Source organism: Bos mutus, chromosome 2 (genome assembly GCF_027580195.1).
Source record: "Bos mutus isolate GX-2022 chromosome 2, NWIPB_WYAK_1.1, whole genome shotgun sequence".
In the NCBI taxonomy this organism is placed as follows: Eukaryota; Metazoa; Chordata; class Mammalia; order Artiodactyla; family Bovidae; genus Bos; species Bos mutus.
Genome location: NC_091618.1, coordinates 17,783,267 through 17,810,249, shown reverse-complemented (window position 1 = coordinate 17,810,249; position 26,983 = coordinate 17,783,267). Strand labels below are relative to the sequence as shown.

Here is a 26,983-nt window from a genome sequence, read left to right as displayed (position 1 = left end):
CTGAAGGGGGCTTTCTAAAATACACGCTGGTCATGTCATGGCCCTGCTCAGTGACCCTTAGTGATGTGCCATCTTTTTCAGAATGAGATCCAAAGTCTTGGCTGGCACTTCAAGCCGCTGCGTCCCAGCCCCTGGTTCCCGCCCACAGCCCCAGCAAGGTAGACGGTGCGCTGTCCTATGTGCTCAGCTTTCTGTGCCCCCAGGCCTTTCTTATGTTGTTCCCTTCAGCTCAGACGGTAAAGAACCTGCCTGCAAAGCAGGAGACCAGAGTTCAATCCCTGGGTTGGGAAGATCCCCTGGAGAAGGGAATGCCAACTCACTCCAGTATTCTTGCCTGGATAATCCCATGGACAGGGGAGCCTGGTGGGCTACAGTCCATACGAGTCGCAGAGTCCATGACTGAGCAACTAACCCTTTCTTTTGGAGGAATGTCCTCCCTTCTGACACACCACTCTTAACTCCTGAATGCCCCCTCGCTTGTTTGGGTTTTGTGCTATGTCAATTTTGTTTTATTTTTGAAAAAGAAAATTGATTTACATTACAATAACCAGGTTGACAATTGAAAAAAAATTATGTCTTTTAATGTGTAGTAAAAAGTGATTTTCCCTCCCATTCTTGATCCTCATTCCTCTAATTCTCATCTCCAGCAACAGTCATGTTACCAGTGTCTTGTATGTCCTTCCAGAGAGAGTCTATGCACATGTAAGTGTGTGTGTGTGTGTGTGTGTGATGTGTGAGCATATAAACATATATACATATACACACTCTTTTTAAAAAGCATAAAAGCATATGGTAGCACTTTATATATTGTTCTCTGTCAGTGTTTTTATCTAAAACATGTTTTAGATACTCTTTCATGTCTACATATAAATCTTCAATTTAGAAAAGTGATTTAAGTTATTGTCATGTGGACAAATTGTAATTTTTAAAACTAGATCCCTAATGATAGACATTCAGATTGTTTTCCCTCTGCTATTTATAAATAACGCCCCAGACTATGGCCAGACCAGACTCTGCAGAACTGAGTTTGCCTTGGAAGCATAAAGACACATGAGAGACACAGAGGGTGTGGGGACTCTGGGTGGGCGGGAGTCTAAGCCTGGGAGAGCCCGTGGTGCTAGCCCACAGCCAAGTCTGTAAGTTTCCACTTATCACACTTAATGCCACCAGTGATCAGGGCCATCTGGCTGCCTGGCCTTGCTCTGATTTCACGTTGACCAAGCCATGGAGCCTCCAGGGATGAGCATCCAAAGGTCTGGTGAGCTGGAAGGTTGTATTTCTCTGGGTAAACCAACACAGAGGCATCCTCCCTATCGGTGCTGTTTAGTCATTCTGTGTGCTGTGTGCTAAGTCGCTTCAGTCGTGTCCAACTCTTTGTGACCCTGTGGACTGCAGCCTGCCAGGCTCCTCTGTCCATGGGATTCTCCAGATAAGAATACTGGAGTGGGTTGCCATTTCCTCCTCCAGGGGATCTTCCTGACCCAGGAATCGAGTCTGCATCTCCTGCATTAGCAGGTAGATTCTTAACCATCTGAGCCACCAGGGAAGCCCCTCTTCTTTATTGGAACTTGGCTCAGATGAGCACACCCTTGAAAGGTGGGTCCTGTGTCACGGGACACCAGAACATCACACTGAGGGCCAGCCCTGGGGTTGTGGTGGGCTCACAATGGCACCCCACTCCAGTACTCTTGCCTGGAAAATCCCATGGATGGAGGAGCCTGGGAGGCTGAAGTCCATGGGATCACTAAGAGTCCGACACAACTGAGCGACTTCACATTCACTTTTCACTTTCATGCATTGGAGAAGGAAATGGCAACCCACTCTAGTGTTCTTGCCTGGAGAATCCCAGGGATGGGGGAGCCTGGTGGGCTGCCGTCTATGGGGTCACACAGAGTCAGACACGACTGAAGCGACTTAGCAGCACTGAGGTGAGGCTGCCACGTGAGACCTTCCTGGGGGCTGCTGAGGTCCAGATAGGAAGAGGTAGGTACGATTGTGACTAGCAAATGGACATATTTGTCTCGTCCCAGGAACTCAGGGACAGGCCCCCGTGAAACCCACTGAGGAAGAAAGTCCCTCCTCTGTCACGTTTTGGCCTGTGGAGAGCAGATATTTCCTCATGGTCCCAAATTCTCTATGACCTGTGAGTCCCAGGTCTGGCCAAGTAGGCAAGCCACCTGGGGAGCCAGTGGATACAGCCAGGCCAGGCTCCAAGCGTTGGATTGGGTAGTTCTTGGTGGACCCAGCAAGTGCATTTATTTACAACCCCAAAATTCTAAGCATCTGGGACAAGAATCTGACCACTTGCTATTAAAACTCTACAGATAAAATATCTCATGAGACTCTGAAAGGCTGGAAGCCTGGGGTGGGGGTGACAGGGTTGTTTTGACATCTCCACTGTGTACAGAGTGTGGGTGTTTAAATCAGCTTGAGGCCAAGAGAGCTGGGTTCTGTTCTTCACTCAGTGACTCCCCACCATGAACCCTGGGCAGCCACACCCGTATCCTCTCTCAGCCTTAACTTTCACATTGTAAAAGGAAAGATTTCAGCTATTAATAGGTACGTCCTAGGATCCCTGATGCGAAGAACTGACTCATTTGAAAAGACCCTGATGCTGGGAAAGATTGAGGGCAGGAGGAGAAGGGGATGACAGAGGATGAGATGGTTGGATGGCATCACTGACTCAGTGGACATGAGTTTGAATAAACTCTGGGAGTTGGTGATGGACAGGGAAGTCTGGCATGCTGCAGTCCATGGGGTCACAAAAAATCAGACACGACTGAGCGACTGAACTGAAGGATCCATCCCTTACAACTTCTGCAGTTTATGTATGTTAAGTTCATGCACCACCACCAGGGGGAGCTAAATCCACGATCAGCTATGTTTTGGATCCAAGTGGCTGGAATCAGAGTCAAGATGGGTCTTTTGTGTTTTGCACCCTGACATGCATCAAGCCAAAGAGCCCCAGGGTTTGGAGTCCTGGCTGGGGGTATTTTGTGCACCAACTTATAATGCAAAACAAAACTAAATATTTTCCTTATGAAATATGATGAGCCATAAATGAAGTTACACTGGTGGAAATTTCAGCTCTAAGAATTCCTTCCTTTCCCCCTAAACCTCATCATTTTCTCCAATAATCTCTGTTATATAAGATACACTGACACCCTGAAATGTATTGTGCTGGGAAAGATATAATCATCTAGAGTTCATATTTTTAAAAGGAGGTTCAGATCTGTTTGTTTTTTTTTAATACTAAGAAATCTTTTAAGAGTTTTCCTTTATTGTTTATATTTAGAATACGTTGTAATCCGAGTAGAGAAACTGGACCTTGAAGGACTGTTGAAGGTGGGATAAAACAATGAATGACCTGCCTAACATCAAAGTGTCTGGAACGTTGTCAGTATCATAAGATTCAGTATTGCTGTTTAACAGTAACGTTCATGATGTGAATATAATAGTTTTTGCCTTTAATATTTATGCAGAAAGGGTCTTAAGTGATGATGCCCTATTATTCTATTCCTTTCTGTTTGTAATTCACTCTTTTCCTTTATTGGAATACGTTGAGGCCAGCATGAAGTATGAAAGTAAAGACTATAGCCTGCTTTCTGCTCCAAAGTGAGTATAATAGTATCATGAACAGAGATAATGCTTACATGCTTTTCCCCTTCTCCAGAAAGAAAGCAGAATGCATGGGAGCAAAGCAGGAGCCCACCAAGGCCAGGCCAAGGGTGGTGAGAGTGGACTGCTTGGCCTCCTGAAGTTACGGGTGGGGTGGGTAGTGGCAGCTGGTACGACCAGTTGGGTCCACACACCAGGTGGGTCCGTGGTGGGGGACATCAGTCAGGCGCATAGTCAGTTCACCTTCAGACAGCTGTCACATGGTGGCGGGAGCTCTCAATCCTGGTGCTGGACCTCCCCAGACTCCCAACCATGGTGACTGAACTGGCCCCCCAGTAGCTAGGTGCCCATGGGACCTTGCTTTCCGGTGTCTTCTCAGAAATGACTGAGGTAGCATGTGTTCCATCTCCCCTTCCTCCCCATCAATTACATCTTTCCAGGTACTTTACCCGTGTTACCCCCAGTAACTTTCACAGCACTAAAAGTTTAACATCATTTCCATGTAGTCACGGTAAGTACCACTTACTGAATATCTACTATATGCTAAGCATTGGATGTACATAATCCAGTGCAGTCCTCAAGCAGAGCTGTGGGATGGATGGGTAGAGACCACCCAGTCTTGATTATCAAGGAGGAAATAGAGACTCAGATAAAGCACACAAGCAATGAGCCGTGGAGCCTGGTGCTGTGCCCAGGCAGCCTTACTCAGTGGCCAGTGTGCTTAAATCACTTTATTTTGCTCCTTAGATGACCAAATGCAAGATCAGATGTGGAGACAGGCTTAGAGCAATAAGTAGGATGTCCAGGAGGACTTAATTATTAAGTGTCAGGGCCAGTGCTCAAATCAACTGTGTTTGCTGGTTACCTTGTCTACCTTGGTACCTGAAGAACGTAGGAAAAAGTTCTGTCTCTTAGAAGATGGAGTTAAGCATGCAAATGTGTTTTTTCACTCAGTTGGACAAGAGCTGCAGCAGGTAGGTCCCACAGTGACAGGCCGTGGCCTTGAAAGACTTTTCCTCGGGTCACATGGGAGCACCCATGAGCAGTAAGGCAGAAAAGGTCCTCACGCCTCAGGGCATACCACTGTCCTTACTGCTGTGTGTGTGGTGCTTCGTCACTCCGTTGTGTCCCACCCTTTGAGACTCAATGGACTGTAGCCCACAAGGCTCCTCTGTCCATGGGGTTTCCCAGACAAGAATACTGGAGTGGACTGCCATTTCCTTCTCCAAAGGATCTTCCCAACCCAGGGATCAAACCTGGGTCTCCTGCATTGCAGGCGGATTCTTTACTATCTGAGCTACCAGGGAAGCCCCATCCTTCCTGCTATGTTACTGTATACTTGTGATAGCTCAGATTCCTTTTTAATACATCTTTAGAATATTTACCTCTGAGGCATTTCTAATGACAGGGCTTCCCCAGTGGCTCAGTGGTAAAGAATATGCCAACAATGCAGGAGCCTCAGGAGGTCCCTGGGTTCATTCCCTGCATGGGGAATATCCTCTGGAGAAGGAAATGGTAACCCACTCTAGTATTCTTGCCTGGAAAATCCCCTGGACGGAAGAGCCTGGTGGGCTACAGTCCATAGGGTCACAAAGAGTTGAACATGGCTGAGTGACTAAGCAACAACAACAGCATTTCTGCTGAACCAAGTCTGCAACCTTGGAATTTGTACTGGTTGGTGGTTTCGTTGCTAAGTTGTGTCCAACTCTTGTTACCCCATGGACTGTAGCCTGCCAGGCTTCTCTGTCCATGGGATTTTCCAGGCATTTGTACTGACAGAATGGATAAAATCAGAAGATGGCTTGAGTCTATAGCAGTTTCTCATTTCATTGATGGGATTCCACAAAGGTGATCCATCCTCAATGAGTTTCACTACAAGAAGGACCCCCGTCATTATCTTGTGAAGGAGTCAAAGCTTGTAGTCATCCTTAAATTGCAGTTACGTATCAAACACTAGAAAAGTTCAAAAGTTTTCACTACTCATCATATTAGGATAGACCAGGTTAGAGATTGTAACTTGGGGCACAAACCACCCTAAAACTCCAGTGGCTTGAGACAATAATAGATGTTCATTTCTCTCATGATTCACACCCACTGGAGGCTGACAGGAGGCCCTGCTCCACAAAGTCCCTCAGGGATTCAGGTTATAAAAGGCATCACTGTCTTGTAACTGAACATCTTTTACATAGCTGTTCAAGTCAAAGAGCTCATCTTTAATTCATCCTTTTCCTCCTGCTTCTCATTTAATTCACTAGCAAGTCACATGAACCCTGCCTTCAAAATATATCTACAGTCTGATCATTTCTCAATCATTTCTCACCTCCTACCTTGCCACTACCTGTTATGCACCCTCCTTATATCTTCCTGGATTTTCCAGAAGGAATGACACAGTAGATTTGCTTTCACCTGGGGAGGATAGCAGCGCACTTCATCGTTTTGCCTGAGTACTATGTCAGTTCTCCAGCTGTGAGTCATACTTACATCACAGAAATATTGACTCCTATACCTTCTTACCGGAGAAGGCAATGGCACCCCACTCCGGTACTCTTGCCTGGAAAATCCCATGGATGGAGGAGCCTGGTGGGCTGCAGTCCATGGGGTCACTAAGAGTCGGACACGACTGAGTGACTTCACTTTGACTTTTCACTTTCATGCATTGGAGAAGGAAATGGCAACCCACTCCAGTATTCTTGCCTGGAGAATCCCAGGGACAGGGTAGCCTGGTGGGCTGCCGTCTATGGGGTCGCAAAGAGTCGGACACGACTGAAGCGACTTAGTAGCAGCAGCAGCAGCATACCTTCTTACATGCTAGTCCACACTGATGACATCATGCTGCTGAGCAAGGGTAGCAGGTAGCTTAGGTGCCTTGGTGTAAGATATGTCCATGTGAAAGAGTTGGAGATGAACTCAAAAATTGAGAGACCTGCCATCTCCATGTGTTATCTAGAATCCATTGCCTTATTGTAACTTGCTACTCAAAAAGGCCTTCCCTGGACTCAGATGGTAAAGAATCTGCGTGAAGTGAAGGAGACCTGGGTTTTATCCCTGCATTGGGAAGATCCCCTGGAGAAGGGAATGGCAACCCACTCCAGTTGATTCTTGCCTGGAGAATTCCATGGACAGAGGAGCCTGGTGGGCTACAGTCAATAGGGTCACAAAGAATCAGAAATGACTGAATTGACGCGTCCTAAGAAAGCAACACAGCTCTTTGAGGATCTTTTTAGTTTTCAAGGTAACATACAACACATTTGAGTTTGCTTCTCTGATTCATTTACCAAGTAGCCCATAAAGCTGCCAGATTTAAGTGGGACCCAGCAGCTGGGCCAGAATGCAGGGTAAACAGATGAATCACTTGTTCCTTACGATCTAGCAGATTGGTACTTAGAGTGTCTGTGGCCTGTATGGCTATGGTCTATCTTGATCCTTGCATCATCAGGAAAATTACAGCTCATATCTCTCAGGTTTTAGAGCAAAGGCATGGATGCTTTTGCAGATAACTGTTCTGCTACTGAGAAACAGCTCTTGAATTCCTGTGGGGCAAAGGCTGATGTTTTGCATAGATGGTCTTGAACCAGATTTGGAGATTAATGTGGAATTTGGGGAAAGAGGTATTTGGATTGACTTTTCAGAATAATCCAAAGAATCAGGATATTTGTGTCCTATGGACTGTTCACCAAAGAGCACTCAGTGCCGAGGACATCTTCAGTAATGAGATGGATGAGGTGGTCTGTTCTGTGGACATTAGTTAGCTCCTATCCCCAGCTGGGTTCATAAACCAAGTGCCCAGGTGGCAAGGATGGAAGTTGTACATAGACTCAACCACATGAGTCTCCTTTTTTCAAGATTAATCTGGCCACCATCACAGGAGGGGCAATGCTGAGCCCCCAGGAAGGTACTCTAAGGTGGGGTCCTGTCATTAACAAAGTGCTCGGTGGGTTACACAGGCTTCCAGGTGGCACCAGTGGTAAAGAATCTGCCTGCCAATGCAAGAGAAGCAAGGAATGCAGGTTCAATCCCTGGATCAGGAATATCCCCTGGAGAAGCAAATGACAACCCACTCCAGTATTCTTGCCTGGGAAATCCCATGGACAGAGGAGGCTGGTGGGCTATAATCCACAGGGTCACATAAGAGTTGGATGTGACTTGACGACTAAACACCACCACCAGGTCAGTTACACTGGACCCTCTCCACCTGGAGGAAGCAGCGACGTGTCTTCCCAGGCTGAGGTTCCTTATCTGGGTCCGGGTCTGCTTTCCTGGCACACCGTGCTCCTTCAGCAACATCGTGTATAAATTGACCCAATGCCTTATTTTTCCATTATGGTAGCCCACACAAGATTGCTTTAGATGATTTTTTTCTGAAATAAATAAATTCACTTATTAAATAAATAGACATAAATACATAAGATAATGAGTACAAAATTTCCCACTCTTAGCATATACTCCACTATCTAGAAATAGTTGTTTTCAGCGAATGAGGGAATGGCTTTTTAGAGGCACTTACTCCCTCATCTCATCAGCTAACAGACAACACTTTGGAAGGTCGGAGTGCAGTCTGACAGGATGTAATACACGCTCCCAGTCACTGAGTGGAATGTGGTCCTCTTTCTTCTGTAGCTACAACCGAAGGATGGACGTGGGAGAACCCTCTCCTGGAGTCACACCTAATCACCAATGTGAAAAAAAATGTTGCTTTCTTCTTCACAGCTTTGGCTGCTACTAGGCTAGAAATGTTGATCGTCAAAGAAGCAATACATTCACGTAAAGAACAAGAATGATTCCACCAAACTAGAAATTAAAAGTGTTCCCAGTCTATCTGGGGCTCCTAATGCCACTGGACAAACAGGCAAAAAGAAAAAAGAAAAAGAAAAAACTACCCAAATGAGCATTACTATATTGACTCAGGTGATTAATCCTATTTACTAGAGAAAAATAGATTTGCTGGTTCTCAAGAGAATTACAGAGAAGTATTTCTAGGACTCAGACCATCTATGCACATGAGCTGAGTTTTTTTGTTTCTGTTTTTTGTTTTTTTAATTGGGCTGCACCACATGGTTTTCGAGGATCTTAGTTCCTCCACCAGGGATTGAACCCGTGGCCCCTGCAGTGAAAGTACAGAGTCCTAACCACTGGACCACCAGGGATTTCCTCTGGCAAATGCCTTCTAATACTGGCATATTCAATGGCAAAACCTAATTAAGAAAACTAAAATATCTTCTACCGATAAGATCAAGAAGTGCTCACACCTGACAGGAATTGGAGAAGGTTTGGATCACATCAGTCGGTATAGAATCTTGACCAGTTCAGGTGCTGGCTGAGGACAAAAGGAAGATGGAACAGGGAGTAGAATGAGAAAATCACAAACACAGCTCCTGCTGGCGACCAGTTTCAGAATCCAGGACTGTAGCAGCTCCCTGTATTTTCTTCCTCACCCAGTGATATATGCATTTGTATGTAAACCAATATTTCCTCTTTCCCTTTTGCCTAGTATTTTAAGTAGGGCAAGTTGGTACCCATTGATTATAATTCTAGGATACAAAGATGAACTGGGATTAACTAGAAGGAACAAGCCTCATCCAGAGGTCTGCAGTGACTGTTGGGATTTGGCAGGAGTGGGGTGGCAAGAGTGGAAGGCAAAGACTAGACACATTTTCAGCTGTGGGAGGACGAGGTGGAGTGTGGTGTGCTGCCACTGTTGTTTGAACGTTTAAATGTGAGAAGAAGGGTGTGTGTGGAGAAGAGCCTAGAGGTCAGACTGAGGAGCACGTACAGGGTCAGTGGTCATGGTGCATGGGCTCAGTTGCCCCTCGGCATGTGGGATCGTAGGTCCCCAACCAGGTATCAAACCCAAGTCCCCAGCATTGGAAAACACATTGTTAAGTACTGGATGACTAGGGAACTCCTGCTCTTCTTTCCGCTGCTAGATTTTCACATGTGATGACCACTGGATGGAACCCATGAAAGGGGGAATCAGGTTGGCGACAAACTCCCCTGAGTGCCCAGTTGGCACAGGAACAGTGGAACCAGGAAGTGTCCTGGGGCCCACATGGGACCCTTCTTCAAGCACATTTTGAGTTGCTGGGGTTATCACTGTGCTACGTCAAAAATCCAAGCATCTTTTCAATGCTCCTGGTCTTGCATACACACACCAAAAAACAAACCATGGCCATCGCTAAGGTCAGAGATAATAAATGTTACGGAAGCTTTAAGAAGGATTTGGGGGCATGGCAGCAAGGGATCAGGAAATCTCCATGGTAAGAATGTTTAGTAGCAGGAGGCTGATGAACAGCGTTGTCATAAATGATGGTAGCAATTGGAAAAGTCCTGGTGGGAAATCTTTGGTTAGTGGAAGCTGAACTGTAGCAGCTTTGAGCTTGCAGGAGGGCAAAATGGTCTTGTGAAGATACTGGGCTGGAGGAGTCTTGTCTGTCCTTAACCTCCTGGCCCTCAAGTAAAGGACCAGAGAGCAGAAGGATATCCCGGGGACGGTATTCCATAGAACAGCTGTCTTTGCCCTGTGTCTACAGGCTCAGGGAGCAGACCGAATTTTCCAGGTCACTCTGCTGCATGGTATGATGTCAAGCATGCAAAGGACTTGGAGAGAAACTTGTGGACAGGACGCTGGGCCCAGGAGTGTGTAAATTTTAGGTGTGCCGATTGGCAGTCTCCAAGGGCTGCTTGTCTGTTTCGATGTGGTTCACCACTGAGCAGCCTGCAGTGAGCTAAGGTGTCCACTGAACAACCCCGGGGGAGAGGTGACTTATCTGTTGTTATTTAGTCACTAAGTCCTGTGCACCTCTTTTGTGACCCTATGGACTGTAACCCTCCAGGCTTTTCCGTCCATGGGATTTCCCAGGAAAGAATACTGGAGTGAGTTGCCATTTCCTACTCCAGGGGATCTTCCCAACCCAGGGATCGAACCCACGTCTCCTGTGTGGCAGGCAGATTCTTGACTGCTGAGCCACCTGGGAAGCCAGAGGTGACTTAAGCCAGGGTTTAACATGAAGGCACCTGAGCAGCAGTTAGCAATGCTTCTGCAGCCCTGGGTGAAGATGGGTCAACCACACATTGTCAGCCTCTGCTATGTGGCTAATCAAAAATTCACCCTACCAGCCTATCTGCATAAACTAACTATGTTATGTTGTATGGGCACTATTTATAACTAGCTGGCATTTTGCATCTCAAATGAGATCAGGACTCGGTTCACTCTCTTAATCGAGTATTGCTCAGTCCTTTAGATACTTGGGTGCTTGCCTCTCTCCCCACAGAGGAAATTTCAGGAACTGGAACCATGGCTTGCATCTCTCCATGCATCCGCAGTGTTTCCTCCCAGGTCTCACGGGCAGCAGAAGTTGGACAGCGATGCTGAGTGAGTGAGTGAATGACTTTCCCTTAACCCGCATGTGATGTCACCGCCCTGACTTCTTCCACCCACAGTTGTGCATGTCAGACGAACTGTGGGAGCAGATCGTCCGGAGCTCCTGTGACCACATCACCCCCGACATGCGAGCCTTGGCCCAGGACATGGGTTGGAGACAGATGTACTTCACCAACAAGCTTCAGCTCCAGCGGCACCTCCGCAAGAGGAAGCAGTGGCAGGGAAGCCAGCGAAGCAGTCAGCTCTAGATGCACACGTTCCCGCCGCCGGGAGTAGGAGGCACGGCTGTGTTTTCCTTCTGTGTCAGACCTCTTCCGCTGCCTTCCCTTAAGGGAACCGCTGCCGATTCAAGGTGTCATAGAGTACTTGCACACACACGCAGCACCACGCCTGCCTCTGCCAGGCCTTTTGCCTGAACCACAGTCTCGGCTACAGGTCAGGGAGGGTCAGATCGTGACCCCGGCACCACTGGGGGGTGGGGGGCTGCAGGAAGGAGGCCCCCATGTCCTGCCACCCCATTAGAAAAGAGGCTTCTGCTGTATGGAAACAATAAATGATTATTGGCAGGTTTTTATTCCAGATGTATTTTATCTAGGCATTGGAAAGGGGGAAGTGGGCTTCTGGAGTTTTTCCTGGTGTTGTGTCATCTGAGTCCACCCACAAGTAGGTGGTTCAGTGTGCCCACAGGGAGCTGTGAGGGGACAGGGGCCACGGAGTTGGGGGCAGTGCTCCTGTGAGGGCAGCTGCCTCCCCGACTCTGCTCCTCGAAGCTGGTATTCAGGGCCCCCACCCTGTGGACCAGGGATGCCAGGCGTGTGTCCCCCAGGTGGACAGCCTCTGACCTGGCCCCCCGGGACGTGGCTGGAGAGAAGCCTAGACATTCTGCTTGTAGACTGGGTGCAGAGTTTAACTTCTCAGGACTTTATGTTGTCAAATAAACCTGTAAACATTTCTTAGAGAGATGCTGCTCCCCGCAAGGAATCTGGAGTATCATCACTTTCATAACAGGGATATTTTTTTTTTTTTGCGGGGAGGGTATTTGATCTTTATTTTTATTAAAATATTTTATACAGATTTTTAAAGGTTACTTTCCACTTATAGTTATTGCCAAGTATTGGCGGTATTCCCCATGTTGTACAATACATCCTTGAGCTTATCTTTTCCCAGCAGTTAGTACTGTCCACTCTCCCACAGCTACATTGCCCCTCCCCTTCCTGCCTCCCACTGGTGACCACTAGTTTCTTCTCTACACCTGTGAGTCTGCTTCTTCTTTTGGTAATATTCACCAGTTGTGTTTTTTAGATTCCACATGTGAGTATAACAGGGAATTTTAGGAACACAGGCTGGGACTTCCCTGGTGGCCCGGTGGTTAAGAATCCATCCCACAGTGCAGAGGACATGAGTTTGATCCCTGGTCGGGGAACTAAGATCCCACATGCCAGCGAGTTAGCCACACAGAAAGATCCCTTAGGACACAACGGAGACATGAAGAAATAAGTATTTAAAGAAAACACACACACACACACAGGCTGTGGTAATGGAGGTTGAAAACCCCAGCACAGTTTGTATTCTGTTAAGTTGGCAGAGGGGCAAAAGCAGTACAGTTTGCAGGGAGGAAAATTCTACCTCCCTGAGATGAGTTACTTTAACAATTGTTTTCTTCCTGAGAGCTCATACCAATTAAGTACCCATACAGCGAATAGTCTCATGACTCCTTTCAGGGTACAGAACAAAGTAGTTCTCAGCCTCCCATCACCTTATCAACCTTATCAGCGCTTCTTGCCTGCAATCTCCACTTTGCTACCTAGAAAAAATACAGCCCCCTCCCCAGGCCAGAGGACCTTCCTGTGATGCCCCGGGACATCCTAAATGGGAGCCAGAGGTGGGCTCTGGCTTTTCTCGACACCTCACTCCTCAGGAACAGCTCTCTAGCCATGGCTTAGTGACAGGTTCTTGTTTCCTGTTTTACTAAACCTGGATTCCTACCAGATCAGATTTTAGCCCTCATCCACGCGCCCTTAACACTCAGTCTTGGGTTTCCAGGGATGTCTGTGAAATCAAATGCAGTCTGCTTCCTGGCAGATGAAGTGTCTGTCAAAGTGGCGTCTGGATTTAGTCCAAGCACAGAGCAAAGATTTCACTGGCGAGAGACCCAGGCCTCCGGTCCTGCCCAGGAACGAGGCAGGGTGGCTGGCACACAGGCAGAGGGCTCGTGCCTCTGTGTGGCTTCTGCTGCTTTGCTTCACTTGGAAGTTCCAGACTTCACTCCCGGCCAGGTTTTCAGTGACAGGTTAATACCACGTGTGGACAGCAACTGTGTGCATGTACACTGTGGCAAGTCAACATAACTGTGTAAATATCAAATTACAACCCATTTGCGATCTTGATGCAAAATGTCAACAGCTTAAAAATTTCATGTGTAATGTTTTATCAACTGAGTTCTGAAAGCTTATGGGCATGCATAATAAGCTAGATTCAACCTGCATTAATAAGAACACAAATATGGCTGTTTAAGAACTTGCTATCTATATCAAAGGTTATAAGATAAAAAGATGCTAAAAATGAAATAATTAAAAATGAATTACTGTATGTTGGCTATTATTAATAGTTAAACAACATAGGTTATTAGCTGATTTTAATAATTATTTGCCCTCATAATTTCACTGCCTTATTACCTAATTGAAATTATTTTTACCAAAATAGGAGCAGTATCATCAACCTAAAATGCTGTAAGACACCAGCAACCTCAGTGGTCGATCATTCTGCCTCTCTCTCCCGCCTCCATGGGGAGGCGATGGTGGTTTTGCCTCTCCGCCTCTGCTGACAGTTTTTATGTGGACAGATAAATCTGCTTCGTTCATGACACATCGTTTCAGAGTGAAATGCCACAGCAGTTTATACTTTTGTCTCTTTTCGTCTTTTCACTCAAAAGTGCTTCTACCCGGCTATCACTCACCATTGTAACTGTAAAAGTAAAATGCTGATATTCTCCAATGACTCATATGTTTAGTGTTATAAAAATAATTTATTAACAGTCGCATATGTGAATATTTAATTTATAAACTAAAGAAATATGTATATTTTACTCCATGTCAACTTCTATTACTGCTTTTTATTCTTGAAGAGGTTAGTATATTACAAGCATTAAACTTTGATTATATGGAATCTGCAATTTAAAAAAATAATTTTATTTATTTTTGGCTTTGCTGGATCTTGGTTACTGCACAGGCTTTTCTCCAGGTGAGCGGGTGCTACTGTCTAATTGCAGTGCACGGGCTTCTCATTGTGGAGCTTCTGTTCAAGGGCTTCTGTTGTTGGGGCGCACAGGCTCTAGGCACACAGGCTCAGGACTTTGGTTCGCGGGCCCTAGAGTGAGCAGGCTCCAGTAATTGTGGCGGACAGGCTTAGCTGCTCCGTAGCATGTGGAATCTTCCTGGACCAGGGATGGAACCCATGTCCCCTACACTGGCAGATGCATTTCTTATCCACTGTGCCACCAGGGAAGTCCCTGTTCCAAGCCTTTGACGAACTGGATTATTGCCCACTTTTCCATAAGCATACTATTATATGTGCATGTGTGTGTGTTCAGTCGCTCAGTCGTGTCCACAGACTGTACCCCACCAGGCTCCTCTGTCCATGGGATTTCCCAGGCAAGAATACTGGAGTGGCTTGCCATTTTCCCCTCCAAGGGATCTTCCCAACCCAGGGATTAAACCCATGTCTCCTGTGTCTCCTGTATTGGCAGGTAGATTCTTTACCACTGCGCCACCTGGGAAGCAAGCATACTACTATACATTTATTTAAATAATAATAAGCATATTCTTCTTCAAGGCCCTCACATGCTCTAATAGCAAGCCAGGTAAAGGACTGAGTTACGGAGTGGACCATGTCTCACTGGCACCTTCCCAAATTCAGTCCTCTCTTCTTCCTGCTACTTTCCTCCACCAAAGACCAGGCCTTCCCAAGAACTCGCACCTCTTCCCACTTTACCTGACATTGGAAGAGGCTCCCCAGTGCCAGTTTGAGACCCTCAGCCCAATCCTGCTTTGACTGCTGGAGGTCCACACAATTCATTTATGGCATCTTTAATGTATTGCCAGTGATCTGCTCTCTGCCCTGACTCAGTTTTCCTTTCCTGATGCCAAATGCTGCTGCTTCTATCTTTGCAATTCAACATCAGCCTTTTCTCCCCACCACTGTTCCCCCAACATTTTGGCTTTACAACCCTCCATTCAGTGTTACGTTTAAGTCACACTCCATTTATTGTTATATTTAAGCATGGATCATTAACTTTCAGGGAGATTAGAAATCTTGTTTCCTTGGTTCACAGCTGTACCATCTAATTGCAAAGATGCTGAAAAAGATGAATCTAAAATCTACTGAAAAAAAGTATAGATTTGAAACAAAATATGACTTAAAAGCTACCTATTCCTTGGCTTTACAATGTTGAAATTTTACCTTTGTGTTACCTCATAAGTTGTGGCATCATGTTAAGAGAAATCATTCAGAGTCTAAAGAAAAAGGAATTGAATATTTCAAATGCAGATGTGATGAGTTCATTAAATGCCAAAAATTGTTCATTATAGCTTTTCAACCCAGGAAGGCAAAGCCACTGGAGTCCCTGCAGGTAGGCAACTTGTGCAGTGTGTGCCATCACAGAAAGTTCCTCTGGCAGAAAGGCATGTGAGCCTTCGAGTTGACACTGCCGACTGCTGGCTGGCCAGAGAGTCAGAAGAAGACGTCACAGTGGCACCACTTTATAATCATACAGAAGCTGGTGAAATCAAAGACTAAGCTGCAAACAGGAAGGCTAAGTCAATACCTTCTCTGCAGAATGGTACTTCTGTCTCACAAACAGGCAAATCAACGGATGTGTCCAGACTCGCCATTTTGCTTGTGTTCATCCAGTGTTACACCAACTAGACAAAGATCTTTTATGTGAATGCTTAGAAGCAAACACAAGGGGTGCTGAGACGTTCAAAATACTGAATAACTTCATTCAGTCTCATGGTTGATCCTGGAGTCACTGTGTTGAGGTTTGTACTGATGATGCAGGGCAATGGTGGCTGCTGTTAGTGCCTTGGCACCAGTCAGAGCAGGGCCACTCAAATGTACCAGAAGTCACTGTATTTTTCATTGGCATGCTTGTAGTCAAATAAGGGCCAGATTCACTTAAGGACATCCTTGATGAAACAGTAAAAATGATCACTTTTATGAAATCTTTACTCTTGATTTCACATCTTTTTGAATATCCTGTGTGACAAAATTGTTACCAAATCAAACTTGAGTCTGATAGAGCAGCAAAGCCAATCTACTGATCCTGGTTGTGGTGAAGGAAAATACAGTATTTATTGCAGGGTGCAAGGAATACAGGCAGCTCATGCTTAAAAGACCCAAATTCTTCTAGCTTTCCAGGGAGGTTTTTAAAAAAAGTGTGAGGTAACAGATTGCATGCAGAAACAAACATGAGAACCCTATCTGTTCTCAAACATGAGAACCCCCAACTGTCTTCTGTTAATCCAAATATTAAAGAAATTTGCAAAAATGTAAAACAATGTCACTACTCTTACTAAAATTTTTTTGGGGAAATGTGGTTACTTTTCAAAAAATGTTTTATACGAGTGTGAGTTCATTGTTATTTTAGAATGAAGTAATAACATAAATATTTTTTTAATTTTCTTAGTTTTGTTTCCTAATATGGTAAATAGCAACAAGATATAGCCTATAAAAACAGAAGATCTTTGGGACTTCATTGGGGACCCGAGACCCAAGAGTCTGAGAACTCTAAGTCTAGGATTTGTAGTCGGTGTCTTTCATTTGACAAGCAGACGTACCTAGGGATGGTTCTTCAATTGTCTTCTTGAGCCTCTATGTATTTTACATTATTAATTACAATTTCATTTAAGCAGGTCACAGATCTAATTTCCCTTAGCTTCCTAATCAAATTGTCACTTTTAGCAACAGTAGCTTCCTTTGCATGCAGGCAAGCGCTTTGCATGAGCTGGCCTTGTTCTATTAGGAGCCCAGTTTACATCTGTTGAGTGGAAAGGAACTATGGAGGGACACAGTGGAATAAAAATACTGTGTACTAGGAATGCTCCATAGGTAGTGATCGACCAGAATTTCATCCTGAAAAAAGGAAATAATCAAAGCAAGGGAGTCAGGGTGAGCACTTGAAACCGATTGGAGGTTGAGAGAAGTATTTATCACAACATTACACATTATGGTTAAAAATCAGAAACAACCTAAGTGGCCAACAATCAGGAGTTTGTTTTTATTTTTTTTTTAAAAAGATTTATTTATTTTTGGTTATTCTTCATTGGCTGGGACTTCGTTGCTTTGCTTGGATTTTTCCCGAGTTGTGGTGAGCAGGGGCTTCCTCCCTAGCTGCAGTGCACAGGCTTCTTACTGTAGCGGCTTCTCTTGGGCAGAGTATAGCCTCTAGCATGGGCTTCAGCAGCTGTGCCCGTGGGCTCTACGGTGCAAGCTCAGTAGTTGTGGCACATGGGCTTATTTGCTCTGTGGCATGTGGGATCCTCCTGGATCATGGATCGAATCTGTGTCTCCTGCATTGACAGGTGGATTCTTTACCACTGAGCTGCCAGGGAAGTTTGTTTTTAAAACATTATAATTTATACAGTCATTAAAAGTGATATTGCAGATAGATATTTGTCACATGGAATTTTTTTGGACATAAATTGACCATTTTTTCTCCCTCTCCTTGCCCCTTAAAAAAGAGTTGAAGTAGAATACCATTATCAAAACTATGTTAATCCCTCAGTTGTGCTGGAGTGAAAAAGCTGGTTGAGACCACTGGACTGAAGATGCGTATCAACTGATACAGAGAGATGTCACTGACACAGTGTTCATGCAAAGAACACATTATAATTTGCTTTATAATAACATTTAATTATACATTATAATTTAAAGTATAAAGTGATTTTTGTGAAACACACACAAAGTAAGAAGATATAAAAGATATTGCAATGTCTATATCAGAGTATTGGAATTACATTTAAATTTTCTTGTTGCTTATTTTTATTCTATTTTCAGTATACTAATACATACTTATGTGCTTATCAAATTCAGTATATCAATGAACATATAACAATACTTTTCTAACAGGAAAACAAAATTATTTTTAATTTGTTAAAATACAATAATAACTCACAAGTTTCTCTTTATTAAAGTGTTACACTGGTAGTGATTTAGCAAAAGGAAAAAACCATGCTAATAAACTCACTGTTGCTTTTTCAAATTGGCTAGAATGGTTTATTTTTTCGTCGTGCTGAAGGGCATGCAGGATCTTAGTTTCCTGACCAGGGATCAAACCCACAGCCCCTGAAGTGAAAGCATAGAGTCTTAACCACTGGACCAGCAGGGAAGTCCCTGGAATGTGTTATTCTTAAATATACTGAAAGCTGGTCTCCAATTTTAGTGACCATAAAGGAACTGGAACGCAAAAGTAGGAAGTCAAGAGATATCTGGAGTAACAGGAACGTTTGGCCTTCTCAACAGGAAAGTTGAGCAGTTTGGCTCAATTGCTAAAGAATCTACCTGCAATGTGGGACACCTGAGTTCGATCCCTGGGTTGGGAAGATCCCCTGGAGAAGGGAACAGCTATCCACTCCAGTATTCTGGCCTGGAGAATTCCATGGACACTATAGTCCATGGGTTCACAAAGAGTCAGACACGACTGAGCAACTTTCACTTTCTTTCACTTGGCCTTTTAGTACAAAATGAAGCAGGACAAAGGCTAACAGAGTTTTGCCAAGAGAACCCACTGGTCATAGCAAATGCCCTCTTCCAACAAAACAAGAGATGACTCTACATATGGATATTACCAGATGGCCAATACCATAATCAAATTGATTATGTTCTTTGCAACTGAAGATGGAGAAGCTCTATACAGTCAGCAAAAATAAGTCTGGGAGCTGACTGGCTCAGATCATGAACTCCTTACTGCAAAATTCAGACTTAAATTGGAGAAAGTAGGGAAAACCACTAGACCATTCAAGTATGACCAAAATCAAATCCTTTATGATTATACAGTGGAAGTGACAAATAGATTCAAGGGATTAGATCTGATAGAGTGCCTGAAGAACTATGGACAGAGGTTTGTAACACTGTACAGGAAGCGGTGATCAAGACCATCATCAAGAAAAAGAAACGCAAAAAGGCAAAATGGTTGTCTGAAGAGACCTTAAAAATAGCTGAGAAAAGAAGAGAAAGAAAGAAAGTGAAGTCGCTCAGTCGTGTCCAACTCTTTGAAACCATGTGGACTGTAGCCTACCAGGCTTCTCAATCCATGAAATTTTCCGGGCTAGAGTACTGGAGTGGGTTGCCATTTCCTTCTCCAGGGGATCTTCCCGACCCAGGGATTGAACCCAGTTCTCCCACATTGCAGGCAGGCGCTTTACTGTCTGAGCCACCAGGAAAGCCCAGAGAAGCTAAAGGCAAAGGAGAAAATGAAAGATATACCCACCTGAATGCAGAATTCCAAAGAATAGCAAGGAGAGATAAGAAAGCCTTCCTCAGTGATCAGTGCAAAGAAATAGAGGAAAACAATAGAATGGGAAAGACTAGAGATCTCTTCAAGAAAATCAGAAATACCAAGGGAACACTTCATTCAAAGATGGCACAATAAAGGACAGAAATGGTATGGACCTAACAGAAGCAGAAGATATTAAGAAGAGGTGGCAAGAATACACAGAACCATACAAAAAGGATTTGAATGACCCAGATAACCACAATGGTGTGATCACTCACCTAGAGCCAGACATCCTAGAGTGTGAAGTCAAGTGGGCCTTAAAAGCATCATTACAAACAAAGCTAGTGGAGCTGATGGAATTCCAACTGAGCTATTTCAAATCCTAAAAGATGATGCTGTGAAAGTGCTGCACTCAATATGCCAGAAAATCTGGAAAACTCAGCAGCGTACACCGGACTGGAAAAGGTCAGTTTTCATTCCCATCCCAAAGAAAGGCAATGCCAAAGAATGTTCAAATGATTGCACAATCGCATTCATTTCACATGTTAGCAAAGTAATGCTCAAAATTCTCCAGCTAGGCTTCAGTAGTATGTGAACCAAGAACTTCCAAATGTTCAAGCTGGATTTAGAAACAGCAAAGGAACCAGAGATCAAATAGTTAACATTTGTTGGATCACAGAAAACAAGAGAATTCCAGAAAAACATCAATTTATTCTTCATTGACTATGCTAAAGCCTTTGACTGTGTGGGTCACAACACACTGTGGAAGATTCTTAAAGAGATGGAAACACGTTACCTGCCTCCTGAGAAACTTGTATGCAAGTCAAGAGGCAACAGTTAGAATCGGACATGAAACAAGGGACTGGTTCCAAATTGGGAAAGGAGTATGTCAAGGCTGTATATTGTCACCCTGCTTATTTAACTTATATGCATAGTACATCATGTGAAGTGCTGGGCTGGATGAAGCAGAAGCTGGAATCAAGATTGCCAGGAGAAATATCAATAACCTCAGAAATGCAGATGATTCTACCCTAATGGCAGAAAGTGAAGAGGAACTAAAGAGCCTCTTGATGAAAGTGAAATAGAGTGAAAAAGCTGGCTTAAAATTCAACATTCAGAAAACTAAGACCATGGCATCTGGTCCCATCACTTCATGGCAAATAGATGGAGAAACAATGGAAACAGTGACAGACTTTATTTTCTTGAGCTCCTTAATCAGTGTAGATGGTGACTATAGCCATGAAATGAAAAGACTCTTGATTCTTGGAAGAAAAGCTATGAGAAACCTAGACAACATATTAAAAAGCAGGGACATTACATTGCTCACAAAGGTCTGTGTAGTCAAAGCTATGCTTTTTCCAGTAGTCATGTATGGATGTGAGAGCTGGACCATAAGGAAGGCTGAGCACTGAAAAATTGATGCTTTTGAATTGTGGTGTTGGAGAAAACTCTTGAGAATCCCTTGGACTGCAAGGAGATCCAACCAGTCAATCCAAAAGGAAATCAATCCTGAATATTCATTGGAAGGACTGATGCTGAAGCTGAAGCTCCAGTACTTTGCTCACCTGATGCAAAGAGCTGACTCATTTGAAAAGACCCTGATGCTGGGAAAGATTGAAGGTAGGAGGAGAAGGTGATGACAGGGGATGAGATGGTTGGATGATATCACCAACTCAATGGACATGAGTTTGAACAAGCTCTGGGAGATGGTGAAGGACAGGAAAGCTTAGAGTGCTGCAGTCCATGGGGTCACAACGAGTCAGATACAACTAAGCAACTGTCAACAATAACAAGAATCAACTGATAAGCTTATCTACAAGGAAGATTTATTGGCCCCATCCCCCAAGATTCCAATCCACTAGGTTTTTATGTAGCTCCAGGAACCTGCATTTAAAACAATTTGGGGGACTTCCCTGGAAGTTCAGTTGTTAAGACTCCATGCTTCCAATGCAGGGAGTGTGGGTTTGACCCCTGGTTGGGAAACTAAAGATCCCACATGCCTTGTGGCCTAAAAATAAATAAATAGATGAAACACGAAAAAAAAATCTGGACACAAATTTTGAATTGGAAAAACATCCTGTGTATAAGGAAAAATGTCAGTCCCACCCCAGAACCCAAACTTCCTCCCCAGAGCTGAACATTGTTAATGTTTTTTTGTGTTTCCTTCCAGAAATGTTCCATATATATATACATATGTGTGTGTGTATATATATATGCATACACGCAAGCCATGAATCACCTGTTTTGTAGTTAGTAAAAATGTAATTGGGAGTGCATTACACATCTTGATTTTTTTCTCTTAGCAATATATCTTGTTGAATACCGTTTTCTAATTTTATAGATAGATCTATCTCTTTTTTGTAATATTTTCATAAATACCACACTTTATTAAACAGTTCCCACTGATGGACATTTAAATTATATCCAGTCTTTTATATAGCCAACAATAAATCAAACAACCCTTATTCATTTGTCTTTGTTCATGTACAAAAAATTTTAGAAATGTAGTTGCTCAGTTAAAAGGTTTTTAACCTTTTAAATTTTGTAGCTAAACTTGGCCTTCTAACAGTTAATGTTAGGTAATTTTCTCCAGGTGGTTTGGTAACCATGCATGCATGCATGCATGCTCAGTCACTCAGTCATGTCTGACTCTGCGGCTCCATGTAGCCCCCACTAGGCTCCTCTGTCCATGGGATTTTTCAGGCAAGAATACTGAAGTGAGTTGCCATTTCCTACCCCAGGGGATCTTCCTCACCCAGAGATCAAAGCCACGTCTCCTGTGTCTCCTGCATTGGCAGTGGGTTCTTTACCACTGTGCCACCTGGGAAGCAGGTTTGGTAACCACACCTAGAGAAAAACTCTTTTCCAGGGAAAGAACCGAACTGATAATCATCACTTCGGAATGTTCCTCTTAAAACCAAGAAAATAAAGATTTTGTACAGAAACTCACTGACCAACTTTAAAGTGGACAAAATTTATTTAGTTATATGTAAATAAAATTATTTGGATACATGAGGGAAAACCTATAAAGCATATAACATTACAATCAACTGTTTATAATATCTTCAAAGAACTGTAAATAATATTTTAAACAGGATATATTAATGTACTCACTGTAATTCTTTACAAGCATTCTCTTTTTTTCTGTTGGCAACATGAATATTGCAAGTAAGACTTACTTTGTTTTTGTAAAATGAGGATTTGATTTGGAAGAAATCATCACTTCCATAAATACAGTAAATCAACAAACAACCGGATGGACTGAACATGAGCAGGTCTAACTTGGATATTTAAAGCTGGACCATTGGATAAAAAGTTTGTATTTTGTGATCCACAACTAACAGTGCACACATTAACACTGGCTGTATAGCACCATTCCAAATATTTAACTCTGCCTGGAGAAGACTCTTGAGAGTCGCCTGGACTGCAAGGAGATCAAACCAGTCATTCCTAAAGGAAATCAACCCTGAACATTTATTGGAAGGGCCGATGCTGAAGCCGAAGCTCCAATACTTTGGCCACCTGATGTGAAGAGCCAATTCACTGGAAAAAATCCTGATGCTGGGAAAGACTGAGGGCAGGAGGAGAAGGGATGACAGAGGATGAGATGGTTGGATGGCATCATCGACACAATGGACATGAATTTGAGCAGACTCAGGGAGATAGTGAAGGACAGGGAAACCTGGTGTGCTGCAGTCCATGGGATCACAAGGAGTCAGACATGACTGAGCGACTAACAACAACGTTAATTTGATCGTGTCAGTAAATGAAAGTAAGGAAGCAATGTCATCAGTTTTAAAACCCACAACATGATTTTCAATCTAATCATCCTAAGTTAATGGTAAATATATATTGAGAGAGAAAAAACACTGTGTCCGCATTGAAGATTACCTTTATCAAAAACAGAGAGCAGGATCCTTTCATAGCAACCGAAGCTGTCACGATTACAAACAGGTCGTGTTGGACCGAATGGAGTATGACATGCAATTTATTATCTATCATAATTTACAGGCAATTCTCGAATCAGTGGAGGTAATATTGTGTGGGTATATTAGCCATGCTTTTGTTCCTCCTTTCCATTAGCTGCCTTTTATCATTATTGTTATTTTGGTGGCCTTTTTCATTACACAACCCCTCCCACTAGACATTAGAGCAGGAAATAATGGCGATGAAACAAAAAGGAAATGTGTGCATGTAATCACTTGTTAACAGCTCTGAAGGGTTTGGTGGAGTAAAAGACTGAAACAGCTGGCTAAAATTAGACTGGGGTAACATTCTGTGACTCCAGTTACTAGTACCATTCCTGTCTAATCATCAAGGATAATTAAGAATGGTCTGTACTCACTTTAGACAAATTTGACCTGAGACACCGGCAATGATATTAAAATATTTGTGTGTGTGTGATAAGCAAATCGTGAGTGAAAATTTAAATAGTTCTAAAATATGTGTAAACAAGTAAGGCAGCCAGAAATTTCAAAATGATTCTCGGAAGAACATTTTGCAGTCTGAAAAATGTTTGGCTTAGAAAAATAGAGATCTCCGATAAAGGAAGAGCATTATTCAATGTCATGAATCATAGTTATCTTCTGTATGAAATCAATCAAGAGAGCTATTTTAAAAACTGTGCTGAGCTCAGGCAAATGAATTGTCCATAGCACACCAAGAGGCACTGGAGAGGGGCTGTTTGTTACCACCACTCCAATGTCAAGTGCACAGACGTTTGGACCAAGGGCCTTTTGCTTATTATCCTCACAACATGATAGTCTTATATTTGGGATTAGTAACATGCTTTACAAATGATTTAAACAACCAGCTTTACATGTCAATCAGCAATTAGTTTTCTACTTTATGTACTGGGTAAGAGAAACCCAGAAAAAAATGTCTATAGGCCCCAGAGCATGCTGATAAACTAAGAGGCCAATAAAACGAATAAAAATGCTTGAATTTTAGCCCTTGACTCAATGGTTATATGCACAAATATGACTTTCACTAAGGATATTATTTATATTATTTATTTGTTAAGATTTGTCTCAGATTCAGTTTATAACTATATAATACTGCATTAGGAGTAATGGCAAATGCTATTTTTAGAGAAAGATTTAGAAATTGTATGCCTTAGCTGCAGAATTCTTTAATAAAAATATAAACTGTGTTTCTTTAATTGTACTAAATGCATTGCCTTTGAAATTAGGGTCTGCCTTTGTTTTACACTGGTAGCGTGATTGCTCCCTGTAACACTTGCTGAAGTCTAGCATTTTCTTGTGCTTAAAATTCATTTACAGGTTTCCTCCACCATCTGAAAGCAGAGAGCATTCTATGAAACCTTAATTGAAATGGCATAAAGCAAAGAAGCCATGACCTCCAGACACATCTTGCTAATGGATACACAAATAAACTGAGATCAAGCATGGATGCTCAGAGACACCATCCAAAGTCCTGGTGACTTGATGCTGAGATGCCTGTGTGGTTCCTGGGAGGGAGCTTGGCACTGCCTCTGCAAAGGTTCGCAGCAAAACAAACGCTGAACAAGGTTCCCCTTTTTTTTGTAAAAGCAAAAATCCTCCAGTTTTTTCCTGTGAGCAAAAACTAATGCAGGTCTTTCGTAAAAGCAAAGTAGTGAAAAGCACTTTCAAAAAGCAGGGGAAACCTGTAACTGTTAAGTTTTCCAGAAGCACTTAGACACCTTATTTTCACCTTACAAAGAAGTAACTAGGTTGAGAAGCTTTCATTCTCTGTGTTAAAAGCTATATCTAAAACCCTAGTCGGAGTATGGATGATGAGATAGTTTTTAGAAGGGCATTTCTACCAGTGACTCAACAGGCTGTCTTTGCAGGACACTGTCATCTCTAAGGTGCACGTGGTCCATAGCACCTCTCCCCACACGGACAGGCAGCGCTGCTCTCACATGAAGCCATGGCAACGGCATTTAAAACAACAGTGCCAGTTACGGGACAACACGCTTTCCCACGACATGTCACAGGCTCCTCACAGGAACCATGTGAGGAATGCATGAGGATGACAAGGGAATCTTACACGGAACATCACAGGACACTACACATTTGCACCATCCATGTATTTTTTTCTGGATTGTTCTATAATTTGAATACACGGTTGAATGAGTAAAAAGAGGATTCCTACCATGTAGAGTAAACCACTTATATAGAAGGAAAAGTCATATTTTTGGGTGATGTCGTAGATCCACCCTACAAAACAGAAAAGAATATATTCAGCATAATGAAGTTGACATAAACAAAGTCAAGAACACAAAGCAAACATTTATTGCTACTATAAGTAATTTTCTAAGAATGTATTATATGTCATTTAATGCCCCAGACATTTCTTGTAGCCATTTTTGAGTCTGGGCACTGTTGGAACCTGAATTCTCAGTGCCTGGGAATGACTACATTTACCTTTAAAGCCACTGGGGTGCTTTTAAAGGCACTGAAACAGTAGCTGGCAGACTTATGGGGAAAATGTGGCTCATAGCCCTTGGGGGTAACTTTTAAGCAGGCACAAAGCCAACAGTGAAAAGTGACTCTAACGATTGTCTTTTTTACACAAATCTTTTCTAAAACCTCAAAATATTTCTGAAGAAGTTTCTAGTGTGTATCCAAAGAGGCTGAGCAGAAGATACTTGAACTTTGATTCATTCTGAAGTATATGAGGGTAAACATCTGTTTGAGAAGGAATCAAAATTTCTAGGTTTTATGAAATTCACATTTATAACTATAAACCTTAATATATATTTAAACTTATGAAAGTTTAAATTGCCAAAGACATAGCCTTAAATGGTAAGTTATCACTTCTTTTAAAAAATACTTTACTCTTAACGTTAGAGTCTGATGGGCTTCCCTAGTGGCTCAGGGGTAAAGAATACACCTGTCGACACGTGTTTGATCCCTGGGTTGGGAAGATTCACTGGAGAAGGAAATGGCAACCCACTCTAGTATTCTTGCCTGGGAAATCCCAGGGACAGAGGAGCCTGGTGGGCTATAGTACTTGGGGTCACAAAAAGAGTTGGAAAGACTTAGCAACTAAACAACAACAATATTAGTCTGATACTTTCATATAATGATCTTACTAGGGACTTCATAAAATTCTACCGTACTTCATGCATTCTAAGATACCATGAATTACATGATGCATCATTATCTTATATATCAATAAAAAAGGAATAATTGTCAATTAAAATATGACTTGATGTTTTCTTAGAACTATGTAAAAGGCATTCTGACTTCAGAGATGTTAAAATGTGGAAAAAAAGTTTCAGAAACTATGAGGCATGATGTTTCATTCACTTCAGTGATTAATTCTAAGGATCAGTCACATGTCATGGTGCCCACATTGCCAGTTATGCAAACTGAGAGGATTAAGCTAGATGCAGAATTTTATTTATGGTAAAAATGTAAATATTCACTTTTTCCATTTCAGCAAGTACATTAATTAGCAGAGGCACACGACCAAGATAATCACGATGGTGTGATCACTCACCTAGA

General features: G+C 43.0%; 2 protein-coding genes across 6 annotated transcripts in view; one reads left to right on the top strand and one right to left on the bottom strand.

The window, feature by feature from the left end:
• The window catches only part of FBXO36 (F-box protein 36), a 102,203-nt gene extending 88,087 nt beyond the window's left edge, over nucleotides 1–14,116 (top strand). Inside the window, exons 4-5 of one of the 3 annotated variants that reach the window (XR_011467379.1) lie at nucleotides 11,056–11,431; nucleotides 13,700–14,116. Coding sequence is in view for 2 of the 3 variants with exons in the window: in XM_005887037.3 (XP_005887099.1) it covers nucleotides 11,056–11,244 (189 nt within the window). In the remaining variant the exon portion in view is untranslated. The other 2 variants (XM_005887037.3, XM_070385591.1) reach the window with 2 other exon arrangements.
• A 1,291-nt stretch (nucleotides 14,117–15,407) lies between these two features.
• The window catches only part of SLC16A14 (solute carrier family 16 member 14), a 41,178-nt gene continuing 29,602 nt past the window's right edge, over nucleotides 15,408–26,983 (bottom strand). The window contains exons 5-6 of one of the 3 annotated variants that reach the window (XM_005887036.2): nucleotides 25,626–25,690; nucleotides 15,408–17,594 (exon numbers count right to left, since the gene is read on the bottom strand). In XM_005887036.2, the coding sequence (XP_005887098.2) occupies nucleotides 17,541–17,594; nucleotides 25,626–25,690 (119 nt within the window). In that variant the 3' untranslated portion in view covers nucleotides 15,408–17,540. Of the gene's footprint in view, nucleotides 25,691–26,983 lie in introns of all 3 variants that reach the window. The other 2 variants (XM_070385581.1, XM_070385577.1) reach the window with 2 other exon arrangements.